Source organism: Pseudorasbora parva, chromosome 4, assembly GCF_024679245.1.
Source record: "Pseudorasbora parva isolate DD20220531a chromosome 4, ASM2467924v1, whole genome shotgun sequence".
Taxonomy (NCBI): Eukaryota; Metazoa; Chordata; class Actinopteri; order Cypriniformes; family Gobionidae; genus Pseudorasbora; species Pseudorasbora parva.
Genome location: NC_090175.1, coordinates 8475856 through 8503760, shown reverse-complemented (window position 1 = coordinate 8503760; position 27905 = coordinate 8475856). Strand labels below are relative to the sequence as shown.

General features: G+C 39.4%; 1 protein-coding gene across 1 annotated transcript in view; it reads left to right on the top strand.

The window, feature by feature from the left end:
* The first annotated feature begins 4513 nt into the window (after positions 1–4513).
* Positions 4514–27905, top strand: part of LOC137072824 (NACHT, LRR and PYD domains-containing protein 3-like) — a 65221-nt gene continuing 41829 nt past the window's right edge. The window contains exons 1-6 of the mRNA XM_067440780.1: positions 4514–4720; positions 5518–5613; positions 14990–15088; positions 15365–15460; positions 19555–19653; positions 19930–20025. Coding sequence (XP_067296881.1) covers positions 4533–4720; positions 5518–5613; positions 14990–15088; positions 15365–15460; positions 19555–19653; positions 19930–20025 — 674 coding nt within the window. The 5' untranslated portion in view covers positions 4514–4532. The remainder of the gene's footprint in view (positions 4721–5517; positions 5614–14989; positions 15089–15364; positions 15461–19554; positions 19654–19929; positions 20026–27905) is intronic.

The following is a 27905-nucleotide window of genomic DNA, read 5'->3' as shown; positions in this document are numbered from 1 at the left end:
GAGGTTGATAAAGTAACTTTAAAAAAGGTTCATAGCATGTTAAATAATATTGTTTGGAAAAATAAAACCCATAATAATAATCCCTCTTCACTTTGGAATATTATCCCCAACTATATTTTCTCGAAAGTTGGTGGCCTGAATTTTCTTCTACTCTGTAACTACAATGTTACAAAGAGTATCAAACTTTCTAATTTTCATAAGCAGATGCTCTTGGCATGGTCCCTAATGTCCAAACATAACATTTCTCCACACAGTTATTACTTATGGAACAATAAGGATATTCTCTACAAGAATAAATCCCTTTACTCTGACAACTGGTTCAAAAATGGCCTTCTTTTAGTTGGACAGCTTTTTAACTCACAGGACAGACTTTATAATTATTCAGATTTCTTGCAGACATATAACATTCCTATAACTGCTACTGAATATGCTGTTGTCTTCAATGGTATTCCCTCTGGAGTGAGTTTTCTTCTGCAAGGTTCTGCATTTCCATGGGCATGTACTTACACTTTAAACCTAACTGACACAATGGTCGGAAATGTATGCTTCTCTAGAGCAACAAAAAAAGAATTGTAAAATCAGAGCTCTCTTCCAGAGAGAGATAATAACAATTCCTTATGTAATACCATACTGGAATAATATTGCATGGATTGCAGTTTATGTCACTCTTCTGAGGAAGATGTCATTCACTTGTTTTGGCAATGTACCCACACAGAGAAATTTTGGTCAGATTTGTGTTTATTCAATCTTATTTTGTGAGTGACTTTTCTTTCTGTTTTAAAGACTTTTTTTTGGTTTGTTTGACTACTCAAAAGAGAGCATAGGAAAAACTGACATCATTAATTTCATTTTCTTACTAGCTAAATTCCATATACATAAACAAAAATGTTCTGGCTAAACCTCTCTTTTTTCTATTCAAAGATGATCTAGAGAAGTATATGGAAACTATCCAAAGCTCTGTTAATCCCAAAGCAATTAAAACTATCTCTATATTCAGCCTTATTGTCCTCTTAAGGTGTAAGTTTTTTTAATGTAGGCCTAATTTTTTTAATATTACCCTGGCAGCTTATTTGTCTCTGTATCTTTTTGTCTTTTTTTGTTTATGTGTGTTTCCATGTCTATATGTAATGCTTTGATATTGTAATGTTTTATAATGTTGAATAAAAAAATAAAAAAATAATAAAAATCACTCCCAGAATGTGGGTGCATGGGAAATGTAGTCTGTATGAGCTCAGCACTCTGGAAAGTGCGACCTCTGGTGGCCGCTGGTGGAAACTTCACTGGCGTTAGTGACAGACAACTGGTAATATTAAATCAAATATGGACAAATGTGGTATTTTGTGGAGGTTGAAGCACAATAGAAGATTTTTAATTTCAACCGTTGCAGTCTGCCAGTCATAATACATGTAAATGGGTGAATGGGTAAAAATTAGATGAGAGTAAAAAAAAAAACATGCTTAGACAACATGCACAAAAACCCTGCTGCTCGTGGCGACACATTGATGTCTTAAAACACGAACCGATCGGTTTCTGTGAGAAACCCAACAGTATTTATGTTATTTTTTTACCTCATATCCAAATGAATCTCATCTAGTGTTCCCATCTGTCGTTACTTCTGCTAGAGAAGGTCAAACCGACACGCTCATAGATATATATTATGTAGATGCCTCATTCGACCACAGGCACTAATGATGAATCTATCTATCTATCTATCTATCTATCTATCTATCTATCTATCTATCTATCTATCTATCTATCTATCTATCTATCTATCTATCTATCTATCTATCTATCTATCTATCTATCTATCTATATATATATATATATATATATATATATATATATATATATAGCAGTTGTCATGAGCAGCAAGGTTTTTGTGCATGTTGTCTAAGCATGTTTTTTTTTTTTTTGTTGCTCTCATAGCCTTGTTACCCATTCACATGCATTATGACTGGCAAACAGCAACGGTTGGAGTTAAAAATCTTCATTTGTGTTCTGCTAAAGAAACAAACACACCTACATGTTGGATGGGGGTAAGCAGATAAACGTACTCGGTTACTTTCGTAACCTCGGTTCCCTGAGAGAGAGGAACGAGTTTTTCCCATACGTAATACGAGGAACCTCTCTCGAAAGGGAACATCACATTTTCATTTTTGGATTAACTATCCTTTTAATAACAAACCAACATCACCTGGATGCATTCTGTTGTGGCTTTCCTTGGCATAACAAACAAACACAGTTACAGCAGTAAATTAGCCTGACAAGTCAGACCCACATCCAGATGTTTGGTCTGGAAACTCACCATTGACAGCTCAATCCGAGGGGCGGATAAACGGTTGTCTTTCAAACTCCCTCTGCACGCGATAGGATAGCGCTACACCAACCAGAGCAACGAAGGTGAAGGGGAGCTCACTGACAGATTAAACATTCGCCGTATCCGGTCGGCTAAACTCCGAACACATCTTCCCTTTTTAAGAATGACTTCAGTGCCGTTCTTTGTTCTTTTCTCAGAGAAAAGCTTAACTCCAAGTCTTCCAGAGTCGCGCTCAAAGCTGATTCGAAAGACCGCCGTTCGCCAGTTTCTGTGTTTACTAGAAGCACGCAAACGCAACTCTGCCGTCGTCATTATGGCCCCGCCCACCGACTCTATACACGATGTGATTGGGCCGTCCAGATTTTGAGGAATACAGCTCAGAAGGGTATTGAGAGTGCCTAGACGCTGCCACTAGGGTGTGTCTAGATTTCTAGGCTAGCAGTAAATACCATTTAATACCAAATACCATTTTTGAGCATTTTGAGCTTCGGTAGTAATCAACGCAGAATATTGGAAGCTTTGGAGGGAGGGGGCTGAACATTTTCTTCTCTCTAATAAAGACGAATCTTGGGAAGCGCCGCGTCATGCCTCACGTGGGCAGGGCTTATATGCTCAGAAAACGGACACTGCACTAGGGATGCAAAACACAAAGGTCTGTTACGGCCCAGTAATTTCGCAGTAGATTCATTTAGATTGATAATAACTGGTAATAGGCATGCTGCGATAGTTTGTGTTACCGGTGTTCGAGCATAACACTTGTTACATCTGGAACTGACTCTCACTTTGTTGAATACTATGGTCTGACTCAACAACTGTCTGGTCCTGGCTGCATTCCCTCTCCTGCCATTATAAAGTTTTTGTAGCTAATCGAGTCACTGAAATCATGGAACAGACTGATCTTTCTTCTTGGTTAGGGCTGGGCGATATGGCCCAAAACAATTCTCATGATAAAATTTTCCATATCAATCGATATCAATAAATATCCTGATAAATGTAAAATCATTATTTCTTTAAAGTTTAAAGGCATATTATTGCTCCTAAATGAAAGATGCAGAAAACAGTAACGGCAGAAGCGGAGAGGAGATGAATACTGATTATTACTATAACTAATTTATACTAATTCACTTTTTAAAAGTTGGTTTGATGATCGGAATTTTAGAATATTGAATTTGATGATCTAAATTTTAGAATATTGAATTTGATGATCTTCTTCATCTGAAATCTTGAATCTGTATTTTCAAAAACTGAATATTTACAGTCTATTAATTCAGTACAAATTTTCTGCTGTTTGAAAATACATGTCTAAATAATTTTGACATAAAAACATTTCAGATGTGTTCAATTTCAAAGGTTCTATATTCAACATTTAAAAAAATTCAAATTCATTACTATGTAAAATGCAACATAATATTCAATTTTGTTAGATTACACTTGTCAATAATTCAGATTTATACAATTCAAATTCAGATCATTCTGTCACATTTCTAGCTCCATAAGCCTGCACAGTTCGCTTAGCCATCAGGAATGAGTGCTTCTAAATTGCTTCACTTTTCGCCGTTGAAGTCTATTGGGTCGCTGTGTCCATTTCCTTTACCGTCTATGGTTTAAACTGTTTCTCCTCATAAGAAAGCTGAAAATGAACTTTATTGCGCCAGCGTTGAGTTTGAGAAAGGCACATTACAAATAAAATGTATTATTATTATTTTTATTATTATTTATTTTTTTATTTTTTTATTTTTTATTGAAAATGTTCTTCTTCCGGCTTATACATCCAACATTAACTATAGCCAATTTAAGTTGGGAAACAATATGTTGCATTTGTACTGTCACACTTACTATTTATATAACATTTTAAATGTTCTCACAAAAAAGTTTTTTCTTACATACAAAATTTCTTAATTTTTTTCTTACATGAAAATAGATAGATTTTATAGGAAGGGGGTCCCTCATAAAGGTTCATCATATTTTGGGCTCCTTTGCATTATAAGGTTTGAAAACCGGTTATTTATAATGGTTATTTGATGAGGATGTTCACTGCTCCTGCTTGTGTGATTCTTGATCTGACCTGCAGAGGGCAGCACGAACTTTCTTTTACTTTTTTAACTTAGCAGTCCAAACGCAGGTTGTTGTTGATTCCATATATTCGTTGTCTTTTGTTTTAATGACAGTCTCCAATCGTGTGTTTAAACTGTTCCTCCTCATAAGAAAGCAGAAAATGAACTTTATTGCGCCAGCCCATCAGACTCTGCCCCTTTCCTGTTCATCTGAGGCGGTCCGTCAAAGTGAAAGTAAACTCATCGACATACGCAGCCGTTTTATGAGAACATCAAAAATAATTGGGATTTTCTTAATGGAACATCAATATGATCCGCATGACCTGGTCAAAGATACATTTCCACACAGGTGAGTCTGCAGTTAAAGTTTAAGTATTCGCTTAAATGTTATTTTTGTGTTTTTCTACGGCTCTGTCCCACAGGCCCGTTTTGTACGGCCGTTAGTCGGAAGCTAGTTATTTTAGTTTATACCGTTTTAAATGTGGATTTTTTCCTGACGCAAACGCATCGATTGCACTAAAAAGAGTTAATAACAGTGATATAAACTGCAAACTCTGATGTCAGACTGCGTGTTTGCTGCCTGTCAGCGCTCGCGCGAGTGTATTTAATGTCTTATTTCTAGGCTCATTATAAAGTTATTTGAGTTTATAACGTTTTAAATGTGGATTTTTTTTTCCTGACACAAACGCATCATTCACATCAAGCTTGGATGTGTCAGGATATTTATTAATATAACTCTGATTGTGTTCGGCTGAAAGAAGAATACACACATAGGATGACTTGAGGGCGAGTAAATCATGGGGTAATTTTCATTTTTGGGTGAACTATCCCTTAGTGGACACACTGATCCTGGGATCAGGTAAACACTGTATTAAACTATTGATCTTACTACATCTGTGCTGATACTTAGAAAACTGTTCATTAATGCTGTAAAGAGACTGAAGGGACTGTATGAAACACATTTCAGATGTTAATTAAATTATCTTAATCAACAGCTCTGATATGTGGATGTGAACTTGCTATAAAATCTTCCACAGCATAATACATGTTAATGGGATTATTTAGACACCTGAATCAGTTAAATACAAAAATCATGAAAATAAGAGTGTGTGATTTACATTCACTTGTGTTCCTCTCAATGCACAGACCGGATCCTCCAGAACCCAGCTGTGTGTCCATGAAGAGTGATCGGTCAATGGATCCTCTACGCAACTTTAGTGGACACACTGGTCATGGGTTTAGGTAAACACTGTATTAAACTATTTATCTTATTACATCTGTGTTGAAACAAAGATAATTCTTCATTATTAATAAAGTAAGGGTCTCCAAACTCAGTCCTGGAGGGCCACTGTTCACAGAGACTAAATAATTTGGTGCAGTGCGACGACGTTTGCTAGTTTAGGCCATTTCTGATCATAGATTCATCCTCAAAACTTTGCCATGCAAACAGTTGGCAGGTATTCAAAGTCTTAAAGGGGTACTTCAGCGCTGGGGAGATGAATCTGTATTTAAACTGGGTCATTAATGTAGTAGAAATGTGAAATAATTTCTAAATTTGGTGCCTTCTAAACTGAGAAAAGACAGAAAATGTATTTTTGTCTCATGGGGATGAAAGACTACAATTCCCAGAATGCTTCGCTGCCCTACGAGGCCACTCCCAAAGCCACCGCTACTAGATTACTGGATCATTTGCCCACCACGTTCATTTTCATAAAATCAGTTCAGTTAGAGAACAGACACTACAACTAAAAACTGGATGTCCGTTCAACATAATATGATGTAGCCGCTGAGCGAGCGTCACGGCACAAACCAGGGTCCCCACAGAGTCTTAAAAAGTCTTACATTTCAAAATCAAAATGTTAGGCCTTAAAAAATCTTATTTTCGCGGAAGCATTGCGTTCTAGGTCTTAAATAATGTTAAACCGGTCTTAATTTTCCTACTTCCATGTAACGCTACCTCATTAAAACGATATCGCCTCCCGCAGCGCGCGTGTTTGTTCCGTGGTGTTTGTAGTTCTTTCTTTCGCTAGACCAACTATTGTTCACTCTATTACAACTACAAATTAGACCAGCATGCATCTTGTATTTCAGCCAATCAGCTTTCATGTTATTGGCACAAGCCTCTTTCAGATTGAACTCCACAGGGGTAAAACGGATTTTATTCTTCAGCTGACGGTTCTTCCAGTTCTGCGATCGTGAAAGCGAAAGCGAGTCTTTCTCACCATCTTACATAATGACCAAATAAAAGTATAATATAACCGATTGCACTAAAAGAGTTAATAACAGTGATATAAACTGCAAACTCTGATGTCAGACTGCGTGTTTGCTGCCTGTCAGCGCTCACGCGAGTGTATCAAATGTCTTATTTTCTAGGCTCACTAGCTATACTCTTGAACGATCAAATACACACATTATGCATATGTCCATATCCTGACTTGAGTAAAAAAAGTTTGGGACGTGTCAGTAAGTTCTGGATCTGCGCATTAGCAAGTTCTCAAAGTGAAAGCAAACTAATATAGCTTAACAACAACACACACGTGGAAAACAGCACTTAAGCACTGTTTGTAGATATGCATCTTTATGTTGTATTTATTTGTCCTATTGGCATTTGTTTATAAGTTTTATGGCCATTTTATTACTGACAGTTTACTTGATTACTTAATTACTTGAAAACATTTCACTTATTGCTGTGGTTTACTTTTAAGATGTTGGACCAGCCTTTTTTTTGTAATAGGCCTACCAAACAAGATTCATGCATTTTGTTTGTTTTATTGCCATGTGTGACTATTGTGCATCTAACATAATATGGTTAATGTGGCATCCTAATTATGAAAAAAATTAAAATGTTTGCAAATTTATGGACGTGACCACCATAAAATAAAAAAATTTAAAAAATGTAACGTGCATTTTATTTATTTATATATATATATATATATATATAAACACGTTAATTTTTTCGCCCTATTTTTAATTTAGTCTTAGTCTTGAGCTAAATGTCCTTTGTTTATTTAGTCTAGTTTTAGTCAAAAGAACTCAATATTTCTTAGTCAAGTTTAAGTTAAAACATTTTAGTCTTTTTTTTTTTACACAAATTATTTCTAATACCATTTCAGTCAAATAGTGTTTCACACATCTCAAATATTGGTTAAATGTCATAATTAACAAACAAACTACACTTGATGAATGATTTTTGTTTAATGAAACACTTCATATACAGGTCCTTCTCAAAAAATTAGCATATTGTGATAAACTTCATTATTTTCCATAATGTAATGATAAAAATTAAATTTTCATATATTTTAGATTTATTGCACACCAGCTGAAATATTTCAGGTCTTTTATTGTTTTAAAGGGATCCCCTGGTGTTGAGACTTGTATGGCTTAATATAACATAAATGATGTCTCTTACTGAATTATGTAGTAGAAAACCCATGAAAGATCTACGTTATTTAAAAAATCGATTTTATATTTGGACCATGGGCGGCGCCATTTTGTTTGCGTTCTAGGTTGATGACGTAGAGTGGTTGAACTCCTCAATCAGCTGGCGTTACCCGTAGCTATTTTTACCACAACGCAACTCGAAAATTGTTTCAGAGTTAAACAAAACCAATGAATTGCTTTGTAATTGTACTTAAAACACACTCAAACATACATGTGCAAACAAACTCACCTACACAAGTCACAAACAGATCGGCGGGCGGGCACACACAGACTGCGTTGTCTCAATCGAGATGTTGGGCTGCTCAGTCTCCACGACAGGGGCTGAATCCGAAATCGACCCCCTTTACCTTGAAATAGGGCATTATTTGAAGGGACGGCCATTTGTAGTGTTGTCCGACATCATGGACATGTTTGAGTGCAGTCATTCAGTCTCACGTTCACCGCAATAATAAAAAGCAATAAGTTTCCTCTTATTGCTTTGCTGCTTCGGACATGACTATATTATCCGACGAACAAAGTTGGGCTCGCACGTCTGAATTTAAAGGGGGGGTGAAATGCTGTTTCATGCATACTGATCTTTTTACACTGTTAAAGACTTGGAATCCCATACTAAACATGGCCAAAGTTTCAAAAGTTAAGGTGGACGTTTGATGGGAGTATTTCTTTGTCAAAAATACTACTTCCGGTTAGTCATAAGTTTCGGCAAGTTTTTTGAGATCATGCGTCCCCTTTGACGTTAACGGGGGCGGAATTTCCTTGTATGGGCCTTACGGACAATTCTACCGGAAGCGCGTGAGAGAGAGAGAGAGGGAGAGAGCGAAAGTAACAGGCTACGCCCATCAAAGCGCTGGCTCGTAGGCTGCGCTGCACAGGTGATGTGCACATAACAATGTCACCAAAAAGTGCGTTTTTGGTTGCCAGACCAAGACAGTCCTGCACAGATTCCCCAAAACCCCCGCGTTAAGGCAACAGTGGATGGAATTTGCTTTTCCGGATCAGCAACTGAGTTGCGCGAATGTTTATATCTGTTCGCTGCATTTCGGTGCCGACTGTTTCATAAACAAGGCCCAGCTCGACGCCGGATTTTCCCGATCGCCTAATGCTGAAGGATGGAGCAGTCCCAACGATAGTACCACAGGCGGTGAGTTAGACTGCTTCAAATGTCTGTGTTTTTGCCTATGCTCATCAAGTAGCCCAAACATGATCACGTATAGTTAATTGATCAATGGAGCATGCGATGTGTAGTGCGTGTACATTTGTTTAGCTGGCCACTATATGTGTAACTTTATGTTTGTGTATTGTAAAAGCACTCCAAACAACAATACACAAAGAGGGGGAAAATATGTTGAACTAAATAAGCGCGCTTCTTCATTCAAATGCGCTACTATTCCGTGTCTTTCTATGTAAACACTAACTTAGCCTGCCGTGCAAAACCAGTCCGCTTACTGTCTACACAAACCACGCGTAAACACACACACACACGTGCACAACTGCACTTCCCACGTGTACACCTTCAAAGACAAAAATACGACGATATAATTCAAGTATAAATATGTAAATAACACAAGCCGCTAAGCATATTATATAGTTAGTGTATAACTTGTACCACATAGAGACGTCCTGCTCTAGTCGTTTTTGCTGCTGCTCCTGTTCAACTGCAGCCTCTGGGTCTGATTCCGGATCATAGATGTATGGCTGTATCTGATTAAAAGCCATATTTTTATTTTGAATAAAGTTTTTTTCCCGCTGTTAGGGATGACACAGCTTTACGACGCACTCGACTCAACACAATAGCAGCGCGCTGCTGCACACGTCATTATTTAGCTCCGCTCACACGACACGCCCCCACCTCTTTCTTATATAATTATAAAAAAAATAAAGACTTTTCGTAGATATGCAGGATGCAATGCTACTCTATAGGTACTCAAGATTGACATGACACTGACTGAAACTGAGTGTTTCACCCCCCCTTTAAGGAAGTGTGTGTGTTGGTGGAAGTGACGTATATGCCGTAAAGCAGTCGAATTTTGTAGTTCTTTTTGTTCTCGGGTTACTACCCGAAACCCGAAGTTTAAAAGTACGATTAAAAACGATACAGACCCCATCAGGCTATGGCAGACGTGTCATTCAACCTATTGTAAGTCGATTTATCATCACAAGAGTCTTAAAAAATATATTATGAAGGTTGAAAAGTTACCTAGTGCTGCTTTAAGTCCACCAAAACTCTATATATTGTTTGAATTTTGTATTAAAACTTTACAAATTTGGCGTGAGATTACTTGGCCAGAGTGAGAGCGTAAGTCAGAGCCATAGGGTCAGAGCCTGAAAGCGTATGCCTCACACAAAATGTGCGACAGATGGCAAATGGTTTCTGTTTCATGTAGTTTTGTGACGCAAACAGATGCAAATGTTGGAGGCGTGCATATAAATGATTCCCAACGCTTGCGTCACTGTTGGGTTTATGTTGAGAAGCACTTTTTTTCCCATTGTGTTTTGGATTCACGAGATTTACATAAGAAGTAGGAGGCAATGATGTTTGAGACTCACAGTATGTGATGTCCATGTACTGAACTCTTATTATTTCACTATGGAAAGGTTAATTAAAGTTTTCATTCTAGGGCACCTTTAAACAACAGGGCAAACTCATTCGGGATATTCTCAAGGCATTTCAGCTCTTGTCTCAGATTTAAAAAAGCAGAGACGATTGTTGACGAAAATAAAGAGAGATTTTATCTTAGTTTTTATTTTATGCAAAACATTTTAGTCTCGTCCTTTTTCGTCAACAATAATGCGTGTTAATTTAGTCTTAGTCAGTCTTTTTGGACATTGGTGCAGTCTCGTTATTGTCTCATCTTAGTCATGGAAAAAAAGGTTGTTGACGAACATATTTCGTCTCGTCTGACGAAATTAACACTAACATATATACATATACACATTTATATATTTATTATATGTAGGGCTGGACAATAATTCAATATCAATATATATCGCGATATAATTTTTTTCAATAACGGTGATATGATTTTTAAACACATTTCCGATATTTCGATATATACATTACAGCATTCCTCACTGACTGACGTTCAGGGCGCAGCCATCAGAAAGAGCAGAACACGATTGGCTTCTTGCGCGATGACGTACACCACGGACACAGCCAGTGCTCAGCAGTAGTAGGCTGATAGATCCAACGCGGCACGTTTTAGCTACAAAGAGTTTCCCTGACCGCAACACAAATGTGACTGAATGATTAGTATTATCTAGGGACCTCTGTGATTTAGAAATTACTCCTCCACATCTGAGTTTTGCGTGGCGCATTCGCACGGGATAAGCAAAGCCAGTGATTTTACTCGAATTTACTGACTTCTCCCGGAAATGATGTCAAGACTTCGTTATAGATATATAGCTGTATGAAATCATAAACAGGCATCGATATTGTTTTGATTATTTTACAGTAGCCTAATAAATAAATATAATTTCGTTCAGTTAGTGAACAGACGCCATGATCTGAGCTCAGATATATAACCTTTCAAAGCTTGTGAAAGACGGTCAGACATGGCTTCACGAAAATGTATCATTTGCTCGTGTTTAAAGCCTTGAAAAAAACAGCGTGCACTCATCTCAAACAGAGCACAAATAGGCCACTGAATTGAGTCTTCTTTTATTTATTTTTTGTGCATCAGTAGATAAAGGTATAGTTTTGCATAAAAGGAGAATATAGCGCTATGAATCGTTCTTCACTGAAATTTAAAATTTAAAAGAAAATGCTCAATAAACTGTGTCTGCGAAGTGAGAGTCTTATGTTTATTTGATGGTGATTTCACATTTCTTGTTCGTATAAAGGCTAAATACAAATAAAAGGTGAACATTCATTTATTTGTACCGTTTTTATTTCTAAAATATTATATAGTTTTATAGGAGGAGGTTTCATAGACTTGGCAAATTAATTTTTAAGAAGTTTGTAGGTACAGAAATCCCTTGTGGCAGTTCTTGGTAGTTTTTCTAAAGCTTTTATATAGTTCATATTAGGGCTGGGCGATATGACGAAATATATCGTCTGGACGATAGAAAATGTCTATCGTTTTATATAAGGCTCTGTCGCTTATGCCACGATAAGGCGTTTATGGCAGAATTTTACGTCAAGATGCACCTCACGCCACGGCTTGCCCATGCACGCTGCAATACATAAACAAACATGGAGGAAGACGGTAGTAGACGCGGTTCAGACCAGGGCAATTCTCAGAGTAATTATGCCAGAATAGTGGCATAAGCGCTCAAAACAAACTTCAGACACAGACGCTGCAACGGGCTTTTACGCGTGGCACACCATATAGCCATATATTGAAATATTTTAATGGCAGGTGTAGGGATGGCGAAAACTAAACATTTTCTTGACCGACCACCGAGCCTCATTAGCCGGTTGAAACCGGTTAACCGATTAGTTTAAAATATGCTGCGCTATTTAAAATAACAGCCGCGAGCCGCGCTCCCTCTGTCTCTCTCTCGCTCTTACACACACACACACACACACACGCACGCGCTGCCGCCTCCCTTCCACTCACGTCACTTTTTTAAAATCCCCCACAGCACAAAACACGAGTCCCGCAAACGCGCCGCAGAGGAGCTTATTTGTAATCAGAGGACAAATGGCTCCTTAGTTTCGAAATGGTATAGGTACAAGGTGAGCGCATTGTAAATAAAGGCGTTTGTGGTTTGTCCAGCGTTATAGCTCATTTGAATCATTGCCGCGGCTCATTTAAGAAAATGACCGCTCCGAAGAGACGCCGCTTTAGTTTGAGGTAGTGCTAACAATAATAAAGAAAGACGATCAACACCTTATGTGTTTCCACTGAAATGTAGATGTAATATATTTCCAAATGTAAGCCCATCTTAAGCGAAATGCACGCTTCATCCTGTCGTCTGCCCTGACTCTAACCTCGAGTGTTTACTTTTTGCAAACCTTGTGAGCGCGCAAACCCAAACGCTGTGACCTCGCGCCAAATGTTTTTAATGGTTTATTAAGTACAAACAGGCGAGTTATGAAAAATTGAGTGCGAGGGATGTTCAATCACACAAAAAGATTTTGGAATGAGACGGCCAACTGTAGTAGCGTTTAGTCCACTGTCTATAATAGCCTAATTTAGAGATCACTTTTTTATTTATTTTAACCGACAACTTTGATCGGTTAACGTTGATACGGTCAGCCATCGGTCAAACGGTCATCGGTTAACATCCCTAGGCAGGTGTTAACTTTACCAACAGTCTTGCTTTAAAAAAAGGTTCTAAATAAAATAAAAATGTAGTCCATACTACCTTTATTTGTTTTGTATATCATTTCAAACTGCATTTCCACATTGCAATTTTGTATAGACTATTCATAAACTAAATTAACAGAAAAATTGCTATATCGTTATGTATATCGTTATCGGGATATCAAATGAGCTATATCGGGATATGAAATTTTGGCCATATCGCCCAGCCCTAGTTCATATCGATATCGAAATTATATCGTATCGACCAAAATTAAGAAATATATTGTGATATCAATTTTGGCCATATCGTCCAGCCCTAATTATATGTACGCTAATTCTGGTGGGATTGAGCCATGAATAATATGTTTAATAATACTTTGTTCAATTTAAATAAATTAAATAATATAAGTATAATAAGTAATTTAGTGATTCTGCATTTCCTTTGCATGTTTTTTTTTTAATGCGTGATATAGGTCTTAAATTTAATTCATAAAGGTCTTAAGTCTTAAATTTGACTTGGTGAAACCTGCAGATACCCTGACAAATGCTGCAGTAGTCAAATTACATTCATCACGAGAGCTGAGATAAGCGTGTCCGAGGCAGTCGTTCTCAGTGTGTGTTCAGTCTGGTGTGTTTTCAGTTCATGCCTTTGGAAGCTTAACTTTCATAGGAATTAATTTGAAAAGTTGAAACACTCACTTTGCACCGTTCTGTTTACTTGAATGCCCGCGGCTGCAAAATGAGCTGTGAGTGAGATCCCACCGCCCATGCACGGGTTGAAAACATGCGGAAATAGCTCCTCTACTGTCTGTAGTCTTTAGCCTCTGGACAAAAATTCCTCAGATAACACAAATTGAATATATTTGTCTCAATTCTGTCTCTCATAGTTGAAGTGTACCTGTAGCAAGGTTTGTATGCTCAGGGAAGAAGGAGGCGGGAACCGGCTAACGTTGAACTAAACTTGAATCAAATAATAAACAAAACGAAAGTAATGTGGGGAGCCCCTCATGGACGACTGCCTGCACACACATAAACAAAACACAACTCAAATTCCAGGTCTGGTCCTCTCTCGGCTTGCACTCCTTTTATTCTCCCGTCACTCCTCCGTGAGACGAGACCGATGTGGTGCGCAGCTGGCGCTCATTATCACTCATCACCGGCCCGCTCTCAGTCCCTCACCTCGCTGCTTGCCACAGTACCTATGATGACAATTACAGGCCTCTCTCATCTTTTTAAGTGGGAGAACTTGAACAATTGGTGGCTGACTAAATACTTTTTTGCCCCACTTTATATTAATAAATATCCTTGCTCTTGCACGCTTTATAATGGCAGTGAATGGGGGAAAGCCACCCCCAGGAGGAATGAAGGTTAGTCGCAGCAAGACAGAATACATGTGTGTGAATGAGAGAGGACCATGTGGAACAGTGAGGTTACGGGGAGAAGAGGTAAAGAAGGTGCAGGATTTTAAGTACTTAGGGTCAGCAGTCCAGAGCAATGGGGAGTGTGGAAAAGAGGTGAAGAAGCGTGTGCAGGCAGGTTGGAATGGGTGGAGAAAAGTGTCAGGACTGTGGCAGATGGTTCGATGTGGCGACCCCTGAAGGGAAAAGCCGAAAGAAGAAGAAGAAACACATGGCTTAACTTCAGATTCGGAAGGCCTTTATTAACCCCTGGAGCCGTGTGGAGTATGTTTATGATGGATTGATGCATAATATGATCATAATATCCCCCCCAATTCACTGCCATTATAAAGCTTGGATGTGTCAGGATATTTATTAATATAACTCTGATTGTGTTCGGCTGAAAGAAGGATGTCATACATACATAGGATGACTAGAGGGCGAGTAAATCATGGGGTAATTTTCATTTTTGGGTAAACTATCCCTTTAAGTGTGTGATTTACATTCAGTGGTGTTCCTCTCAATACACAGACCAGATCCTCCAGAACCCAGCTGTGTGTCCATGAAGAGTGACCAGTCAATGGATCATCCTCTACGCAACTTTAGTGGACACACTGGTCATGGGTTTAGGTAAGTTTACTAAACCACTGATCTTACTACATCTCTGCTGATACTAAGAAAACTGTTCATTAAAGGGTCTGAAGGTACTGTATGAAACACATTTCAGATGTTAATTAAATGATCTTAATCAACAGCTCTGATATGTGGATGTGAACTTGCTATAAAATCTTCCACAGCATAATACATGTTAATGGGATTATTTAGACACCTGAATCAGTTAAATACAAAAATCAGGAAAATAAGAGTGTGTGATTTACATTCACTTGTGTTCCTCTCAATGCATAGACCGGATCCTCCAGAACCCAGCTGTGTGTCCATGAAGAGTGACCAGTCAATGGATCCTCTACGCAACTTTAGTGGACACACTGGTCATGGGTTTAGGTAAGTGTTTACTAAACCTCTGATCTTACTACATCTGTGCTGATACTAAGAAAACTGTTCATTAATGCTGTAAAGGGACTGAAGGGACTGTATAAAACACATTTCAGATGTAAATCAAAAGATCTTAATCAACAGCTCTGATATGTGGATGTGAACTTTCTGTAAAGTCTCCAACAACAAAATACATGTTAATGGAATAATTTGGTCATCTGGATCAGTTCATTACAAGAGCCATGAATTTAAAGTGATATTTCATCCAAGAATGATTTACTCACCCTCCAGTCATCCTAAGTGTATATGACTTTGTTCTTTCAGACAAACAACCACCTGAGTTACAGTGGGGCAAAAAAGTATTTAGTCAGCCACCAATTGTGCAAGTTCTCCCACATAAAAAGATGAGAGACCTGGAATTTTCATCATTGGTACACTTCAACTATGAGAGCTAAAATGAGAAGGAAAAAAAACAGTGTTTTAAACTCATTATCAGTATAAAAGACACCTGTCCACAACCTCAAACAGTCAGACACCAGACTCCACCATGCAGGGTTTCCGTGGGGTCATAAAAAGTCATAAATTTAACAATAAAAATTTAAGGTCATAAAAACATAAAAACAAATCTAAGGCATAAAAAGTCTTAAATTCGCCGAAGCATTGGGTTCTAGGCCTTAAATAAATGTTAAAAGGTCTTAATTTTCCTACTTCCATGTAATGTTACCTCATTGAAATGCTCTCGCCTCCCGCAGCGCACGTTTCCGTGGTGTTGTAGTTCTTTATTTTGCTAATCCAACTATTGTTCGCTGTATTACAACTACAAATGAGACCAGCATGCATCTTGTATTGTTCGGCTTCCCATATTCACGCTCAGAAAACTCGTCTATAGAGCGTGAATATGGGAAGCCAAACAATCCAAAAGTGGGACGAGACAGTGGGCTGTTAAAGAGCTCGCGCCGCGGTTCAATAAACCGAGCCGACTCGTCAGTGCAGTGCGGACGTGTTTACTAGTGCTACCCAATGGGCAGCTCGAACCATAAACAGGGCTGGACTGGGGCTAAAATTCGAATGGAACCCTCCAGCCAATGTCTCCATTCTTCAACGGGCGCTTTCATGGCTAGAAGCTCCTTGTTGCCGACATCATAATTGCACTCTGCATCGGTGAGCTTCCTAGAAAAATATGCACAGGGAAACAGCTTGCCTGGTTGTCCATGGCGTTGCGAGAGCACTGCACCTATCCCACAATCAGAAGCATCTACTTTCACAATGAATGGTAGGTTAGGGTCTGGATGTTTCAGGATGGGTGCTGTAGTGAAGCTACTCTTTAGATTAGTGAATGCTTGAGAGGCTAGATCAGTCCATTTTTGTCTTGACGGTTTACCTTTGAGCAATGATGTTAGTGGTGCGACTGTCATGCTGTAATTGCGGATGAAACGTCTGTAAAAGTTGGCGAAACCCAGGAAGCGTTGAAGTTCCTTAACTGTGTTGGGTTGTGGCCATTCCGTAACCACTGTGATCTTGGAGTTATCCATTTCCACACCTTGATAGCTGATGCTGTATCCCAGGAATGAGGTAGCCTGGTTTTACCAGACTCTCGTACATTTCATTTGTACATAGAGTATGGCCACTCTCCATTGACAAGGGTTTATTTCCGTGAAGGTGGGCACCCTGTTGAGGTTTAAAACTATTGGATCTGCCCTGAGCCACTCTCGATCTGCCATAACCAATCGCTATCGTTTGGTCGTGACGCATGTCATGCGCCCTTCGCTTGTTTCACTCATGGAAATCCGACAAAATAAAAGTGCACTTGTGCATGCCACCTCAGTGATAAAACTATAGGAAAAAACCTAAAACTCGTGCATTCGGATTGTGATTTATTCACGCCACGGTGGACAGGAGAGCTTTGTGATCGGCTAAAATAAAATACTGACTAAATACTTTTTTGCCCCACTTTATATTAATAAATATCCTTGCTCTTGCACGCTTTATAATGGCAGTGAATGGGGTGTTGATTTTGAATTCCAAAAAAGTGCATCAATCCATCATAAACACACTCCACACAGCTCCAGTGGGTTAATAAACACCTTCTGAAGTGAAGCAATGGGTGTTTTGTAAGAAAAATACACATATTCAAAGCTTTATAACCTAAAATATCTAGCTTCCGACAGACGGCCTACGCAAGTCAACATACACCAACAGAGTGACCTCTGACCTGACAGATGGTGTATGATGTAGGAGTAGCAAAAGCTTTGACGCCGGATGACATTGTGATCTGTTGTGAGAGTAGGGAGCAGGTGGAGGAAAGTCTAGAGAGATGGAGGTTTGCTCTGGAGAGAAGAGGAATGAAGGTTAGTCGCAGCAAGACAGAATACATGTGTGTGAATGAGAGAGGACCATGTGGAACAGTGAGGTTACGGGGAGAAGAGGTAAAGAAGGTGCAGGATTTTAAGTACTTAGGGTCAGCAGTCCAGAGCAATGGGGAGTGTGGAAAAGAGGTGAAGAAGCGTGTGCAGGCAGGTTGGAATGGGTGGAGAAAAGTGTCAGGACTGTGGCAGATGGTTCGATGTGGCGACCCCTGAAGGGAAAAGCCGAAAGAAGAAGAAGAAACACATGGCTTAACTTCAGATTCGGAAGGCCTTTATTAAAGGGGGGGTGAAACACTCAGTTTCAGTCAGTGTCATGTCAATCTTGAGTACCTATAGAGTAGCATTGCATCCTGCATATCTCCGAAAAGTTTTTATTTTTTTATAATTATATAAGAAAGATGCGCTGTTCCGAGTCTTTCCGAAAAAAGCCGAGCGGGTGGGGGCGTGTCGTGTGAGCGGAGCTAAATAATGACGTGTGCAGCAGCGCGCTGTGTGTTGAGTCGAGCGTCATCCCTAACAGCGGAAAAAAAACTTTATTCAAAATAAAAATATGGCTTTTAATCAGATACAGCCATACATCTATGATCCGGAATCAGACCCAGAGGCTGCAGTTGAACAGGAGCAGCAGCAAAAACGACTAGAGCAGGACGTCTCTATGTGGTAAGTTACAAGTTATACACTAACTATATAATATGCTTAGCGGCTTGTGTTATTTACATATTTATACTTGAATTATATCGTCGTATTTTTGTCTTTGAAGGTGTACATGTGGGAAGTGCAGTTGTGCACGTGTGTTTGTGTGTTTACGCGTGGTTTGTGTAGACAGTAAGCGGACTAAAAGCAGTCTCACTCACCCTTCTATCGTTGGGACTGCTCCATCCTTCAGCATTAGGCGATCGGGAAAATCCGGCGTCGAGCTGGGCCTTGTTTATGAAACAGTCGGCACCGAAATGCAGCGAACAGATATAAACATTCGCACAACTCAGTTGCTGATCCGGAAAAGCAAATTCCATCCACTGTTGCCTTAACGCGGGGTTTTTGGCGAATCTGTGCAGGACTGTCTTGGTCTGGCAACCAAAAACCCACTTTTTTGGTGACATTGTTATGTGCTATGTGTAATTGTCACCTGTCCAGCATCCTACAAGCCCCGCTTTGATGGGCGTAGGCTGTTGCTTTCGCTCTCTCCCTCGCTCTCTCTCACGCGCTTCCGGTAGAATTGTCCGTAAGGCCCATACAAGGAAATTCCGCCCCCATTAACGTCAAAGGGGACGCATGATCTCAAAAAACTTGCCGAAACTTATGACTAACCGGAAGTAGTATTTTTGACAAAGAAATACTCCCATCAAACGTCCACCTTAACTTTTGAAACTTTGTCTATGTTTAGTATGGGATTCCAAGTCTTTAACAGTGTAAAAAGATCAGTATGCATGAAACAGCATTTCACCCCCCCTTTAACCCCTGGAGCCGTGTGGAGTATGTTTATGATGGATTGATGCACTTTTTTGGGCTTCATAATATCCCCCCCCCCCCCCCCCCCCCAATTCACTGCCATTATAAAGCTTGGATGTGTCAGGATATTTATTAATATAACTCTGATTGTGTTCGGCTGAAAGAAGGATGTCATACACACATAGGATGACTAGAGGGCGAGTAAATCATGGGGTAATTTTCATTTTTGGGTAAACTATCCCTTTAAGTGTGTGATTTACATTCAGTGGTGTTCCTCTCAATACACAGACCAGATCCTCCAGAACCCAGCTGTGTGTCCATGAAGAGTGACCAGTCAATGGATCATCCTCTACGCAACTTTAGTGGACACACTGGTCATGGGTTTAGGTAAGTTTACTAAACCACTGATCTTACTGCATCTGTGCTGATACTAGGAAAACTGTTCATTAAAGGGTCTGAAGGGACTGTATGAAACACATTTCAGATGTTAATTAAATGATCTTAATCAACAGCTCTGATATGTGGATGTGAACTTGCTATAAAATCTTCAACAGTATAATACATGTTAATGGGATTATTTAGAAACCTGAATCAGTTAAATACAAAAATCATGAAAATAAGAGTGTGTGATTTACATTCACTTGTGTTCCTCTCAATGCACAGACCGGATCCTCCAGAACCCAGCTGTGTGTCCATGAAGAGTGACCAGTCAATGGATCCTCTACGCAACTTTAGTGGACACACTGGTCATGGGTTTAGGTAAGTGTTTACTAAACCTCTGATCTTACTACATCTGTGCTGATACAAAGAAAACTGTTCATTAATGCTGTAAAGGGACTGAAGGGACTGTATAAAAAACACATTTCAGATGTTAATCAAAAGATCTTAATCAACAGCTCTGATATGTGGATGTGAACTTTCTGTAAAGTCTCCAACAACAAAATACATGTTAATGGAATAATTTGGTCATCTGGATCAGTTCATTACAAGAGCCATGAATTTTCATCATGTGAATTTTCAATTTTCAGTGATATTTCATCCAAGAATGATTTACTCACCCTCAAGTCATCCTAAGTGTATATGACTTTGTTCTTTCAGACAAACAACCACCTGAGTTACAGTGAGGCAAAAAAGTATTTAGTCAGCCACCAATTGTGCAAGTTCTCCCACATAAAAAGATGAGAGACCTGGAATTTTCATCATTGGTACACTTCAACTATGAGAGCTAAAATGAGAAGGAAAAAAATCAGAAAAATCACATGGTTTTTAAAGAATTTATCTACAAATTATGGTGGAAAATAAGTATTGGCCACCTACAAGAAATCAAGATTTCTGGCTCTCACAGACCTGTAACTTCTTTAAGAGGCTCCTCTGTCCTCCACTCGTTACCTGTATTGATGGCACCTGTTTGAACTCATTATCAGTATAAAAGACACCTGTCCACAACCTCAAACAGTCAGACACCAGACTCCACCATGCAGGGTTTCCGCGGGGTCATAAAAAGTCATAAATTTAACAATAAAAATTTAAGGTCATAAAAACATAAAAACAAATCTAAGGCATAAAAAGTCATACAGTCCTACTTGAAGTTGCATGGACAGAGTTTGTTGACTGATAACGTCTCCGATGGGTTTGTTATTGACAGCGTTAACCATGATTGGAGGATTGCAGGGTTGCGTGGGGATATTGAATGTTGTGATGAGGTCTTGATGAATTCAATTTGATGCTGAACCCGAGTCAATCTGCGCTGCAAATTCAAAGGAGTCATTTTCAGTAGAAATCTTTACTGTGATAGTGAGAGACTTGATGTTAGTCAGTGAAAGACTGCCGACACTCACCCGGCTGTTTGTAATGGTGTTCCTCTGGGCTTTGAGTGGGCAAACAGAATTGCGATGGCCTGTCTCTCCACAGTAGAAGCACAGGTTGTGGACTAGCCGTCGTGATTTTTCTTCATCAGATAGCCTGGTGAATCCTAGTTGCATGGGTTCAGGACTGGCATGATCATTAGATTGGTTAGAGCTGGAAATCTGCGTTACTGGTTGGATAGGCATGTTTCTCAAAGAGGTTGACTTGATTTGAGCAAGGTTGCTACGCATGAGATTGTTGCACTAGCTATCAAGATTGACATGGTCTGAAAAAGAGAGATCCTCACCCTTGCAAGCAAGCTCTGTCTGTAGCTGTAAGTTCAGACTGCGTTGAAACATGGCCTTGAGTGAAACATCATTCCAGCCACTCTGGCAGCGATCGTTCTGAACTCAATGGCATAATCAGCGGCTGTCCTATGGCCCTGGGTCAGTTGCAGGGGCGGGTAGAAATATCTTTGCCACCTGCTGAATACTCAAACACCTCTTTAAGTTGTTTCACAAAATATGTGTAAGATGTTTGAAACACACGGTCAGATTCCCAGACTGCCGCGGCCCACTCGATCGCTTTACCAGTTAGCGAAGACATGAGAAATGCACACTTCTCATCAGACTCAAAATCACATCCTTGATGCATAAAATAGATTTCAACTTGCCGGAGAAATCCTTTACATTGCTCCGCTGAACCATCGAATTTATCTGGTAAAGCAAGGCTTATCTTCTGAGGCGTTGGCAGTGGTAGCGATTGTTGGTGTTGAGTAAGATATTCATTAGCCGCTTGAGCCTTAGCCATTTGGTCTCTGTACTGTTTGAGCATATCGCCTTGATAGGTGAGTGCGGCCTGTAGCTTGGCAACTTGTGCTAGATTCATCTTTGGCGAAGTATTATGTAAGGATGCCGAGGCGGCGCTAGAATCCATATGCAGTGTTTATTTATAGGCTAGAGCAAGCAATTCCAAATCGACAGGCAATGGACATAAACATGAGGCAGGCAGAGGTTCAAACACAATAAGGCAGTCCAATCCAAGCAACTATACAAAGGGAAATCCAAAAGGCAGAAACAGAATAAACAGGCAATGGTCAATAACAAGATAGCAGACCAATATAGAAAGAACCGCTCGGTAAGGCAGGTTAACTGGCAATACTTCGCACAGGAATGATGGCATGGCCATGCTTAAATGTCCACCAAACAGCAAGTAATCAATGAAGCAGAGGGAGTGGCACGAAGTCAGTACTCGGGAGAGGGCTCCCTCTGCTGGCGTGGCGTTACAGGTTTTTACAGTCTATGTTTTTTACCCTACCATGATCTTACATTTTTGAATCTGGTAAATTACAGTCTATAAAACATTTTTAAAGTCTGGATCCCATGAATTAAGGACAAAGCTTTTTTTTTCCTCTTTAAAAGTTTTATTAACTTTTTTTAATAGATTTAATGAAATTTAATAGCCTCATGAAAGATAGATGTGTCTTACTTAAATGATGTGTTAACTCTTGAAAAATATGATTGTTCAACCCAAAAATGTGATCATTTACTCACCCTAATGTCATTCCAAACCTAAATGAATTTATTTCTGTGTAGCATAAAATAAAATAATTTGAGTCTGTTTTTTTGTTCATACAATATTCAAAGGGTAGCCTAACCAAAATGGCTTGGTTGCCAACATTCTTCAAAACATCTTATTTTGTGTTTCACAGAAGTCATAAAGGTTTGGAATGACACGAGAGTCAGTAAATGATGACAGCATTTAAAAGAAGTAAATTTACTTTACTGCATCCTAGCTCAAAACCATCAGTGATTTACTGCCAAGGGCATTTCTGTGTGAAAAAAAGCAATATTAAGTTTATCTACATTTGCAGCAAATACGATAATATCTATCATTATTTGTCCTTGTCCTAGTTTTATTTATATACTCCAATTTAAGGCCCCAACCCCAGCAAAAACATTTACGGGGAACTCGTGGGCTGGATGTGCTGGGTATGCCAGAGCCGACTTTTAGCCCCAGTCCAGCCCTGTATATGGTTCGAGCTGCCCATTGGGTAGCGCTAGTAAACGCACGAGTCGGCTTGGCCTATTGAACCGCGCAGATGACATGTCCACGCGGCGCAAGCTTTTTAACAGCCCGCTGTCTCGTCCCACTTTTGGATTGTTTGGCTTCCCATACTGTGAAGTTACGCTTGAGAGGTAGCTCGCATGCTCATCGCACGTCTGAACATTGCCGTCAGTGCCGGAGCAAGAGCGCCTATATCAGCTGCATCAACTAAACAATTCTGTGTTCATGAATGTCACACTGTTGGTGAGTGCGCTGTAAACTTACATCTGTGAAGAAAAGAAGTTCAGTAAAGCTTGTGAAAGAATCTCCTTGTCGTGGCTCATTCCACCCGCATTCCCCTGCATTCATCCAAAAGCAGCAATAGCTGACAATAGCTTAACAACAACACAAACGGGGAAAACAGCACTTTCACTAAAACACTGTTCGTAGATATGTATTTGTTGTATTAATTTGTCCTATTCTGACAATAGTCTATTGTCATTTGTTTATAAGTAGCCTATATATTTTATTACTGACCAGTTTACTTGATTACTTAATTACTTGAAAACTTTTTGCTTATATTCAGCAAATGCTTATTGCTGTGGTTTACTTGTAAGATGTTAGTCATATTTCCCAGCCCAAGCGATCGTGTTTATAAAGATAGATAGCACACCACTGGACCAGCCTTTTTTGTTTTGTAATACAAACCAGATTCATGCATTTTGTTTGTTTTATTGCCATGTGTGACTATTTTTATGGTTAATGTGTCATCCTAATTATGAAAAATGTATGGAAGTGACTACCACAAAATAAAAATAAAAAATATTTTTTATTTTAAAAAAAGTAACAAATGTGTGAATATATTTTTTTTACTTTGTTCAATTTAAATAAATGAATTCGCTTTGCAAGTACTTTAGTGATTCTGTATTTGCTATGCATGGTTTTTTTATTGCGCAATATAGGTCTTAAATTTAATTCTTAATGGTCTTAAAAAGGTCATAAAAAAGACCAAAGAGCTGTCAAAGGACACCAGAAACAAAATTGTAGACCTGCACCAGGCTGGGAAGACTGTGGGAGCAATTATTAAAAAATGGAAGACATTCAATCAATCAATCAATCAACTTTATTTATATAGCACTTTTACAATGCCGATTGTTTCAAAGCAGCTTCACAGGGTTAAACAGGACAATATTGCAACAGAATTTGATTTGGCTGTACAGTCGTACTGGAGAAAACAGTGATGTTATCAGCTTATTTTAATTGATCATATAGCGACAATGTTGGCAGATCAGTATTATAGTTTATAATTAATTGTATTTGTATATTTAGTTAGGGTGACCCCGAATAGTCGAAGATTTGATGAATTGATATGCAGAGCCGGATTTGACCGCGGCAGCATTCAGCGCCTGTCCACGGCGACTCAGGAAGTTGTTTAAAATCCTGTCGCGCCACAGAGCTCCATTTAAAGGTCCCGTTCTTCGCGATTCCATCTTTCAAACTTTAGTTAGTGTGTAATGTTGCTGTTAGAGCATAAATAATACCTGTAAAATTATAAAGCTCAAAGTTCAATGCCAAGTGAGATATTTTATTTAACAGAAGTTCCCTTTCAAAGCCTACAGCGAGCGACCGGTTTGGACTACACCGCTGCACTTCCTGCTGTGATGACGTCACTAGAACCGTTTGTTGACTCCGCCCACAAGAGCGCAAAATAGGGGGCGTGGTCTCGTTGCTCTCCCACGTGGAGAAGAGCGCGCATTCAGCGCTTGCATCTCCATGTTATGGTAAGAGGCGGGACCTTTCCGGGCAAAGTGCTAAGTTGCTGTTCAATCACAGCGCGGGAAGCGCTGGCCCAATCAGAACTCGTTACGTGTTTCTGAAGGAGGGACTTCATAGAACAAGGAAATCATCAGGCCGAAAAATACTGTGTTTTTTTACACGTGAAACATGAACTCATGTTATATTGCACACTGTAAACAAAATCAAAGCTTCGAAAACACGCGAAGAATAGGACCTTTAAAGGTTTTATATTAAATGTATTTTATAATTTTTCTCAAATCGTCAATGTACATGCTGATTTCACCCTGTGCTACATACACCCATCGCGCAGCTCTTCTGTCAGAAGTCGATTCAAAATTGAGCTTGCGTGTATATAATGTGCGCGTCTGGTGTGAGATCCTGAGACACGGTGCTTCAGTCCGGTGTGCGGCCCCCTTTAGGCACAATCGGCTTAAGAACGTGCATATAAACGCACTCAAAGTGTTCTTTTCCTCTCTAGGCAGGTATTTTTCCTCCCACTAGCCACTTTGGTGGGTTGAATGTAATTTACAGCCAAATAAAATGCCAAGACCGTCGTATCACAAAATGAGCTACAATTCAACTTAAATTCTTTATCAGTTAGTGAAGGAAAGATAGGCGTGATCAGTTCTCGTTGCTCCTGAATAGTCAAATACACACGCACACTGATGTCAAAAGTCCATCGCATGGAGTATCTCGCATGAACACAGTCGATTATGGCTTAAGTGTGGGTAAACAGGTGGGTAATAACTGGATATGTGTTAGAATATTACATCCATGCATTCAGCAGCCCAATTATATAGGCTACCTGTCTGTTATTAATGTTAATCAAATGTTAAATAAATGTATACATATTAAATACATATGTATTAGTATCTGAATTTTTTTTTTAATTTACTATTGTTTTTGTAATTTGCTAATTTGTTTTTTTATATAGCCTAACTAAGGGTGCTTTCACATCTCTAGTTCGGTTCATTTGGTCCGAACCAAGGGCAAACAATTATACATTGTTGCATTTTTCAGATTTTTTGGTTCCTTTTCACACCACACTGATTGCTTTGGTCCGAACCAGTTGAAACGAACCAAAACGCAGGCACGTTACAACATCCACATCACTCATTGGCCATGGCGTATTTCCTAAACTGCTTTTCGATTGGTCAGTATTTACGTGTGGGAAAACTGCAGACTGCGAGCGCACATCACTCGTCACTTCAAGAGTAGGCCTGCATTAATTATTAACTCTTGACATGCTCATCTTCCGAAAATATTGCCAACGATCTATCAGGTAATAATATCATGCACACAATGTCAGCGCAGCTAACTACGGCAGCTGGTTCAGTCCAAAAATGATCAGTACTTTTGCAGCTGGTTCTGTTCGAGGTCGGATCACGTTCTCACCACAAACAAACCGCTCCAGAGTTCGTTTGAAAGCGTACCGAGACCAGCTCTTCAAGGAGGTCTCGGTACGCTTGTTTGGTCCGCTTTTGGTGCGCACCCGAGTGCAATTGCTGCTTTCAGACCTGACCAAACGAACTGCACCAAAGAGGGAAACGAACTCTGGTACGATTCAACCGAACTAAATGAGGCAGGTGTGAAAGCACCCTAAAATAATGTAGTCTTGATTTGGGGGTCACTCTGTATTTGAAAGTTTGAAAGGGTTTTAAATCTTCTAAATAAAGTGAAATTACTCAAACTCATGTAATTTAAGCATGCCAAAGTCAACTTTAAACATATACAATGTAATTTCCAAACAGCAAAATTCTGGCCAGTGAAACTGCTCAGTGGCTAGAACTTTGGAAAACCAGCCACAGTGGCTGGTGAGCAAAAAATGTAATGTCAAGCCCTATTTGTGTGATGTTCTGTATTTCGATCGCGGCTTTAAAATGTTATGAGAAAAAGTTTTATGAATGTTTATCCACCACATTACCTTTTATTTAAACCTAAATAAGAAAGCCATTGTCAGTGCGTCTTTCAGTTGGCAGGCAGTTTTGGTCGCTTTATTAAAAGTTGTTGCTGTTTGCAGTGTGTAAAGGAAAATAAAAACAGTTTTACCCTCCTGCTGACTAGTGTCGTGCCCCTCCCAACCAATTCACACACACACATAGATGATTCGACTATCAGTTGACCATAGAAAGATTCGACAATTCTGATTCAAATGTGTAAATCCTTAGCTGGGAACATCCCTAATATTCAGTTAAATAACTTAGATCATAATTTTAGTGTCCCCAACTGAGCAAGCCAAGCCAAAGGCAACAGTGGCAAGGAACCAAAACTCCATCAGGGCATGATGGAGAAAAATAAACCTTGGGAGATAAATACAAGACATACAAGACCACTGATAATCTCCCTCAATCTGGGCTTCACACAAGATCTCACCCCATGGGGTCAAAATGATCACAAGAATGGTGAGCAAAAATCCCAGAACCACACGGGGGGCCTAGTGATTGACCTGCAGAGAGCTGGGAACAAAGTAACAAAGGCTACCATCAGTAACACATTACGCCGCCAGGGACTCAAATCATGCAGTGCCAGACGTGTCCCCCTGCTTAAGGCAGTACATGTCCAGCCCCTTCTGAAGTTTGCTAGAGAACATTTGGATGATCCAGAAGAGGATTGGGAGAACGTCATATGGTCAGATGAAAGCAAAATAGAACATTCTGGTAAAAACTCAGCTAGTCGTGTTTGAAGGAGAAATAATGCTGAGTTGCACCATATCTACTGTAAAGCATAGGGGTGGAAACATCATGCTTTGGGGCTGTTTTTCTGCAAAGGGACCAGGATGACTGATCAGTGTAAAGGAAATAATAAATGGGGCCATGAATCGTGAAACTTTGAGTAAAAACATCCTTCCATCAGCAAGGGCATTGAAGATAAACGTGGCTGGGTCTTTCAGCATGACAATGATCCCAACACACCGCCCGGGCAACGAAGGATTGGCTTCGTAAGAAGCATTT